General features: G+C 42.9%; 1 protein-coding gene across 4 annotated transcripts in view; it reads left to right on the plus strand.

Moving 5' to 3' along the window:
* The first annotated feature begins 6 nt into the window (after positions 1–6).
* GK (glycerol kinase) overlaps positions 7–9341 on the plus strand; it is a 77989-nt gene continuing 68654 nt past the window's right edge. For all 4 annotated transcript variants that reach the window (XM_011970693.1, XM_011970691.1, XM_011970692.1 and 1 more), the window contains exon 1: positions 7–178. In XM_011970693.1, the coding sequence (XP_011826083.1) occupies positions 101–178 (78 nt within the window). In that variant the 5' untranslated portion in view covers positions 7–100. The remainder of the gene's footprint in view (positions 179–9341) is intronic.

The following is a 9341-nucleotide window of genomic DNA, read 5'->3' on the forward strand; positions in this document are numbered from 1 at the left end:
GCGCGGCCTCGCTCTTTGGACTCGTCACCCGCCCCTCCTCCTCCCGCCGCCGTCACCCAGGAAACCGGCAGCAATCGCCGGCCGACCTGAAGCTGGTTTCATGGCAGCCTCAAAGAAGGCAGTTTTAGGGCCATTGGTGGGGGCGGTGGACCAGGGCACCAGTTCGACGCGCTTTTTGGTGAGCCCGGGGTGACATTTGAAGAGGCGCTGAGCCGGGGCGGGAGTCGGGGGACGGAGGGGGTGGCTGTTGTGTCCCCATCCCGCGTCTCTCGGACCCGGGGCCCCGGCCGCTGGGCAAAGGAGGGAGGCCGGAACGGGACCTGCCACACTGGGGGTGCCCCACCCAGGCCTGGGGGACCTCGGCCTCTCATGACCCCCACGGCCGAGTTGAATAGTCGCAGTTTTGGTGGCGGAGCTGGGTCACCTACTAATGGGGTGACCCTTCCCCCAGAGGGAGCAGGGACTCTCTGAGCATCCGCTTAGAGCGGCCGGCTTGCAGGAGGGGACAGGTGGCCACAATGACGGCTACCGCGGTCTTCCCTAGGAGCATTTGGCCTGCGAGACACAGGACGTCCTTGGATGGGGGGAAAGCTGTGTCACGGCTGTGGTAGCTAACACAGCGTCCTTTCCAGCAGTAGAACGAATAAAGTATTGGAGTGATGATGCGTTGTCATCCTCTCCCACAGAAATTGCAGAGGGTTGAATACTGGGGAGGGTGGCAGAACAAATTAGGAAACAGTCATACTACACTGCTTTTGCCAGATCTTTATTTAATTCCGAAGACTCGCAAATTTCAGTTCTGAGACTTTGCCCATTACAAACAAATGATTGTCCTTACTGTGCTTCACAGCATAAAGCGAGACGGAAATTCTGTTTCTCTTTTTATTTACCATGTGTGACAGCACAGTTTTACCGCAAAAGATCGCTATTTAAGTGACTCTGCTGATTAATTTTTGTGCAATTAGGAAACTTGCTCTTAAAGTGACCTAGCACTGAGTTCAGTAAGATAATTTAAAAGTAATTGAGACCGGGCGCGGTGGCTCACACGTGTAATCCCAGCACTTTGGGAGGCTGAGGCCGGTGGATTACCTGAGATCAGGAGTTCGAGACCAGCCTGGCCAACCTGGCATAATAGAAATTAGCTGGGCGTAGTGGCGGGCGCCTGTAATCCTAGCTACTCGGGAGGCTGAGGCGGGAGAATCACTTGAACCCGGGAGGTGGAGGCTGCAGTGAGCGAAGATCACACCACTGCACTCCAGCCTGGGCAACAGAGGGAGACTCTGTCTCAAAAAAAAATAATAAATAAAAATAAATAAATAAATAAATAAATAAATAAAGATAATTGAAATGAATGCCTGCTGGTAAAAGCCCATGCTTTCAATGGATATTTGACTAACTTGGCAAGTTGATGTAAATATGTAATGATTATTTAGCTCTTCACTTTACCGCAAATCATGTTTTCCTGCGTTATTTAGTATGTATGTATCTATACATATATACACTTATGTGTATATTTATACATATGCATTATACATACAGTGTATATATTTTTTCAAAGTTCTGTCAAAGCTGGCACTTGACTAAAAACTGCATTTGTGCTTTGATCCTGACATATCTTTTTTTGTCTAAAGTGAGAAGCTTTCAGTCTAATTTTGGTTTGAATCTTATTTAATGACTTACCTTGGTTTGAGCTGCCAAGCATAGTTCCACTGTCTCTTGCACTGTTTATCTTTTGATCACCCAGGGCAGGTTTCACTTTGTCTTATATTGCTAGAAATGTTTATAAAGTAATCCTGAATCAGAAGTAAGAAAGTCTGCTTAACTGGATTTGATTAATACATAATATACACGATCATCATCATCTTCCCACTTAAGAAAGACCATTAAGACATGTGCCAACTAACTGTGGGTTGATGTTTAAAGCCATATTCAAGAATTGCCCACACAAATGCCTGCAGGGACCAGGCAGGTAGAAGGGGGAAAGCAGACTAGGGAGATATCCAGGCCAAGGGGACAGCTAGTAGCTGCCAAGCAGGAACGCAAGCCCAGTGCTGCCAGATTGTCAGATTAAAAGCAGGTAGTCCAGAGTTTTCAATGAAATCTTTCAATTCTTAAATGTTGGCAATTAGTTTATAAGGCACTGTGGGGGCCAAACCAAGCATGGCAGATGTTCTCAAGTTTATACAGCCTTTGCTCAATATGAAAATGAGTAAAATATTTCATAACTTTGTAGGCTTCCTTTAGGAGCCAGCTTGAACTGTCCATGCCTTCTTTTTGACTCATTATTGCTGTCCATGTAGCCCAGCAATCTTCTTTATCCACTGCAGGTTGTTCTTGGTCCCTCAGGTTTTGTTGCCCAAAAGACATCTTTCTACATCAGTGAAGAAGGACTTGATCAACTTCATATTGCTACAATTAATTGTTCAGTGTGTAACATGAACAACATGAGCCTTCAAAAATTGGCTCCTGTTTACTGGGCTCTGTGAGGCCTGGTCTCATTGCATGTAAGCTAAGATGCAAATTCAGAAGATTCTCATCCTGCTTAGAGAAGGATGTATAAAAGTTGATCAATAAAATGGCCCGCTCCTTGAGAAACAACTATGAAAGAATGCCCTAGAGGCAAATAAAAAAGCTTAGAGATCCTGTGTGAAATAGTGAAAAACTTGGGAATGGTTTCGCAAGGTATTTTTTCCTTTGTTTATAAGGAAAGAGGTTGCTAAACCACTCCCTGCAAAATGCAGATAAAAGATTTGCTGAATAAGTGCTTCAATCACAAGGTGATTCCCGGGAGTTATTCCAGTCATATTACTCCATGTTGTAATTATGACTGAAAAATAATTGCTTACCTGTCAGGAAAGAATACAGTGGAAAAGAACTGTCATAAGGAAGCTTATAAGATTAAAGATATTTAAGTAATTTCCTGACTATTATTCATTAAATTTGCATATTTAACTTGACTTTCCTGAGACCAATAACCTCTGCAAGCTTCCTTCTTTTTTCTCGGTTAGCAATATTAGCTTTCTCCCATAAGGAGAAAAGACTTTATCTGAGCTCTCTCATCCCAGGGAAATGCCTCCACCTCTATCCCCCATATCTGCTTCTCTACCTCTAAATAGTGGCTTAACTGCCACCTTTTAGTGTAAGTCTTCCTCAAACCGTTATTCAGAATTTCCCCCCCTTCCTATAGCACTTTAAAAAATACTTCTATTAATAGCTCTTATTACACTCCCCCCTTGTATTATAATTGTATACCTGCTGTACTTGGGAGCAGGGACCTCCTTTTAAGCTATTTGTCATGTTGACCAAGATGTTTTATGAAATACAAAGATGAACAGCACTTAAAGACTGTTCAGAGTGTTTTATACATGTTTATTGAGTAGATTTTTATTTCTCTTTAATAAGTTAACTGAATTTTTTTATTTTTTATTATTTTTATTATTTTTTGAGATGGAATCTTGCACTGTAGCCCAGTCCGGAGTACGGTGGCATGATCTTGGCTTACTACAGCCTCTGCCTCCCAGGCTCAAGCGATTCTTCTGCCTCAGCCTCCTGAGTAACTGGGATTACAGGCATGCGCCACCATGCCCGGCTAATTTTTATATTTTTAGTAGAGACGGGGTTTCACCATGTTGGTCAGGCTGGTCTCGAACTCCTGACCTCGTGTTCCACCCACCTCAGCCTCCCAAAGTGCTGGGATTACAGGCGTGAGCTACCGTGCCCGGCCAAGTTAACTGAATTTTAATTCTGGTTTTCTTTCTTACCTCTTAAAACTTTCTTGGGTACATTTGGTTACTTAATTTCTTACATTTTAGTGGTAGACATACAATAGAACATGTTCATTTCCTCATCAAATTGTCGAATAATTCATCTTGGGACCCCATGCATATGCTTTGTACAAGCGGAACATTTCCAACTTATCTGATAGGAAAGTGAACTGCGGTTGGCACATGGTAACTCAGATTGCAGAGTAGGAACTTCTTGGAAAGAGAATTAGTGTAACAGGAGCCATTTCTTTGTAAGACAAAAGTTTCAGCTTAAACAATCAACTTCCTTCTTTAATTTGGTAACTTAATTTTTTCCCCCGCTATGATGATTTTTTTAAAGACTTTAGTATGTTGTGGCTTGAAATGTGTCAGGTACTATGTTGAGGACTTTTCCAGCATTATCTCATTTAATCCTCATAACTCTGTGATGTAGATAGTATTAGTAAGCCTCTTTACACAGGTGATTAGACTGTGGCTGAGGATTGCGCCCAAGGTCACAGAGTAACTGGTAGAGCAAGGATTCAAGTCCAGGTCTGTTATAATCTGAAACCAGTCCTCCTGACTACTGCCTTGGGTTCCTCAGCTGTCTAGAGTACTGCAGAGGGGAGATGAGAGAAGGGGGAGGCCACCTTCTCACCTATTAATCAAGTGTCAGTTCTGATTATCATCACAAATCAATGAATCTTCACCATGACAAACATACTTATAAATTGGTTTTGCAATCTATAAAAAATATTGCATTTGAATGAATACTGTGGGTTATGATCATCTTGTGACTCAAATTCAGTGGGTCCTAGGCAGGGCTCAGGTGTGTCACTGTGGATAATGGTTGCGTAATCATTTTGTTTCAACAGACAATACATATAAAGAATGACTAGAATTGTAGCTCAGTGTTTGCTTTGGCAGGAAGCATTCCCTTGGCCCCAGCTGTCCCATCATACTTAGCGATCTCATAAGGCTTACAGATGGATTTCCTCTTTCCTTCATTTGTTTATTCAACACATATTTATTAAGCACCCATTATGGGCCAAGGACTAATGAACAATAAATTTGGTAAAACTGATTTGGCTCACAGCTGGAATGAGGCCACTCTTGTGATAACTAGAGTTGTGATTCTTTTTTTTTTTTTCTGAGACAGAGTCTCGCTCTGTTGCCCAGGCTGGAGTGCAGCGGCACGATCTCAGCTCACTGCAACCTTCACCTCCCAGGTTCAAGCAATTCTCCTGCCTCAGCCTACTGAGTAGCTAGGATTACAGGTGTGTGCTACCACAGCTGGCTAATTTTTTTGTATTTTTAGTAGAGACAGGGTTTCACCATGTTGGCCAGGCTGGCCTTGAAATCCTGACCTCATGATCTGCCTGCCTCGGACTCCCAAAGTGCTGGGATTACAGGCGTGAGCCACCGCACCTGGCCAAGTTGTGGTTCTTTTGTTGTTTCTTTCTTTCCTCACTACATTTGCTTGTTTCCTTGCCCGTCACGTTACACAAGTACCAGGAATACGTTCTCAACAGAGAGCTGCCACCCACTCTTGTCTTCTTGTCTGTCACAAGACTAAGTGGTAAGAGCTTTCAATTTTGAGCTTCTTGAGGGATAGAACCATGTCCTTTTTCTTCCCCAAAGCCTGACACAGCATCTGGCACATGGTAGACACATGGTACATGAATCAACATTAGCAGTAAGGGACCTACAAGGACTCAGGTGTGTTGACTGGAATGCTTGGATTAGAAGAATAGACAGATAAAACTTGAGGCATCTTGAAAAAAGTCAAAATCAGAAACTATAGCTGTATTTGATGTATGTATATGCCATTTACTACAATTTCTTTCTTTCTTTCTTTTTTTTTTTTCTTTTTGAGACAGAGTTTTGCTCTTGTTGCCCAGGCTGGAGTGCAATGGCGCGATCTCAGCTCACCGCAACCTCTGCCTCCCGGGTTCAAACGATTCTCCTGCCTCAGCCTCCCCGAGTAGCTGGGATTACAGGCATGTGCCACCACGTCCAGCTAATTTTTTATATTTTTAGTAGAGATGGGATTTCTCCATGTTGGTCAGGCTGGTCTCGAACTCTGGACCTCAGGTGATCTACCTGCCTCGGCCTCCCAAAGTGCTGGGATTACAGGTGTGAGCCACCGCGCTCGGCCAATTTCATTTTTAAGAAAAACATAATTTCATTTGCTATGTTTTATTTACTTCTGTGGCTTGTTGGAAGATGCCTTTTCTGGTCAAATTTGGCATGGAACGTATTTGTAGCTAATATTTTTATTTTCAGTCACTCACATTTATGTAGTATCATGGTGTTCTCAAGAGGGAGTTTACATTTCTGAATAATGTCTTATCACATGGTAAAGTTTAGTGTGTCATAAAAGAGTAGGCTAGGCTAGTGGGGAAATCACATGGGGAAGGAAATGAATGTGCACGTTTATGATAGGACAGATGAATTAGTCATAGGATGAGTGAGGTAAGCCTATAGGGCAGTTACTTAGTCAAGAGAGCATTTCAGCGCCCCACAACTCTCCTTCTTATAAGGCAGAAAATACATGTGTTGTTTCGGAAGCTAATTAAAAAAATTTTTTTTTTGTTTTTGAGACAGAGTCTTGCTCTGTTGCCCAGGCTGGAGCGCAGTGGCATGATCTCAGCCTACTGCAACCTCCACCTCTTGAGTTCAAGTGATTCTCCCACCTCAGCCTCCCCAGTAGCTGGGATTACAGATGTGCACCACCATACCCAGCTAATTTTTGTATTTTTAGTGGAGATGGGGTTTTACCAGGTTGGCCAGGCTGGTCTTGAACCTCAGGTGATCCACCTACCTCGGCCTTCCAAAGTGCTGGGATTACAGGCGTGAGCCACTGGGCCCGGCCAAACATTTTTTTATAAAAACAATTTTCCTTGTTTTTTCAGTTTTTAATTATTCTCCTCCTCCAAATCTGGAATTGAGTCATAGTTTGTGCATAGAGCTGAATATAGACCTGGAGACTTCCAATTCTAATACTACCACTTATAGGTAATAATAATAATAATAATAACGTAGCAGTAGTAGCAGCAGTGACAGTAGTGGTTACATCTTTCGAGTGTATACTGTGTCTGCACTGAGCTAAATTCTCATCCTATGTTCACTTTCCTTGTTTCTTCCTTTTTAAATTACCCTTCACCCAAAACAAAATCTGGAATTGAGACAAGATTTGGGTTTAGAGATGAGTATAGAACTGGCTTCCTATATTCATTATTCAGAATTAGTGATTTCTAATCCTTATTCTGTCATCTATTAGTGGTGGTGGGAGTAGTAATTGTAATTATAGTAATTATAAAATTAGTAGCGGTAGCAGCAACAGTCATAGTGTTAACACCTTTTGGATGTATACTCTGCCTATTCTATGCTAAATACTCTTCATTAATTACTTTAGTATCCTTTTACAAACGAAAAACATAGAGGCTCAGAAGAAAATGTCAAATAGCTGATGTGGGCAGGGCTGGAGCTTGATGTCCCCCAGCTCTCTGTGTTTCCGGGGTCTGTGTGTGCTCTTTGCCTCGACATCACACCAAGCATGACGTTCTCAACTACCTTTCTGGCCCACACAAAAGTCTGAGAACGGATCTTTTTTTTTCCTTTCTTATTTTTTTTTTTTTTCGAGACAGAGTCTCTCTCTGTTACCAGACTGGATTGCAGTGGCGTGATCTCGGCTCACTGCACCCTCTGCCTCCTGGGTTCAATTGATTCTTCTGCCTCAGCCTCCTGAGTAGCTGGGATTACAGGTGTGCGCCACCACGCCTGGAAAATTTTTGTTGGTCAGGATGGTCCCGATCTCTTGACCTCATGATCTGCCTACCTCAGCCTCCCAAAGTGCTGGGATTACAGGCATGAGCCACAGTGCCCAGCCTGGATCTTTTTCTTTAAGCTTATGACCTGAAATAGAAGCAACTGATCACTGGATATTTCCACTTCAGTGCCCAAGCAACACCTCAAACACACATTATCTAAAACAAAATTTGCAATCTCCTATGCGTTCCTATCCTGAAACTACTGCTCCTACCCTATCCCTTGTCTGGTAAACACTGCCTACGCAGTTGCACTGACCTGTAACTTCTCCTCCCTGAGTGTTGCTCTTTTTCCTGCTTGTACCTCCTGAATTAAGTATCTCTCTGCACTTGCACTTCACTTCTGTCAACCTCATTGCAGCTGCCCTCCTAGTGGAGGCCTCTGTATGTCTCACCTGAACTGCAGACACATTGCAACTGCTTTTCCTGTCCCAGCCTTGCCTCCCTCTAATCCTTTCTCATCAGCAAGTACTACGCACCCTCGCCCACCTGTACACCCTGCACTCCTACGCACACTGTCCCACATGGACTCCCTCTGTTCAACCTGAAGTCTTAGTTTAGAAGTTACCACTTCTGAGAGCCCTTCTCGGACCCTCAATTCTGGGTTACCTGTCCTTTCTCCTCTTCATAGCCCTGACACAGCCCTATGTGAGGCAGAGGTTGCAGTGAGCTGAGATTGTGCGACTGCACTTCAGCCTGGGTGACAGAGCCAGACCGTGTCTCAAACAAACACCCCCCAAGAAAACCAAATGACCAGGCTAGACATTGTGTAAAGCAAATGACACAGCCACTGCTGTCTTTAATTGACAATGATTTCTGAAATCTACTTGAAAAAATCAGACTAGCATTCTTGCCTCTGGGCACTGTGTTTTAATGTGGAGTTAATTACCCTGTACCATAGAGTCTTGTGGAAACATCATTAGCCTTCTTTGTACATTTGTCCATCTGCAGACAAATGAATGGCCAGAAGGCTTCATATGAACCTAGATATATGAGGAAAAAATTACTCTAGAACTTCATGTCCAGTACAATAGCCACTGGCCACATGTGGCTACTGATTACTTCAAATATGGCTAGTCTGAATTGAGTAGACTATAAGTGTAAAATATATACCAGATTTCAAAGACTTAGTAAAAACAAATCATTAATATTTTATATCTATCACATGTTAAAACAAGTTTATAGATATATTGGCTTAAACGTGTTATTAAAATTAATTTCGTATGTTTCTTTTTACTTTTTTAATGAGACAACTTAAAGTTAGTATGTGGCTTGCATTTTTGGTTTGGGTTATATTTCTATCAGACAGGCTACACTAAGGTGGTGTCAGTCTCCTAAGTTTCAGAGCTTTAATGAAGTCGGGAGGTTTAAGCTCCATCCTGGTACATCCAAATGTTGTTTGATTGGGTGGCTTCATGGTCTAATACAGCAAATATAATTTACCAAAATCCTTCTGTTTTCTTTGTCTCTTCCAAAGATCCATGAATCCATTTTAGCATAAGGGCCCTGACGTTGCCCTAATTAAAACTAGGAGGTGATGGAAGAGGGGTCTCACTCCATTCAGAGCCCCACAGGTCTGCTATTGAGGTTTTTATGAATTCAGCCAGCAAAAAGGGACACCTTGTCTCCCTTCCTCCCTCCCTCCCTCCCTCCCTCCTTCCTTCCTTTCTCCTTCCTTCCTTCCTTCCTTCCTTCCTTCCTTCCTTCCTTCCTTCCTTCCTTCCTTCCTTTCTTTCTCTCTCTCTCTCTCTCTTTCTTTCTTTCTTTC

Source organism: Mandrillus leucophaeus, unplaced genomic scaffold (genome assembly GCF_000951045.1).
Source record: "Mandrillus leucophaeus isolate KB7577 unplaced genomic scaffold, Mleu.le_1.0 Scaffold964, whole genome shotgun sequence".
Classification (NCBI taxonomy): domain Eukaryota; kingdom Metazoa; phylum Chordata; class Mammalia; order Primates; family Cercopithecidae; genus Mandrillus; species Mandrillus leucophaeus.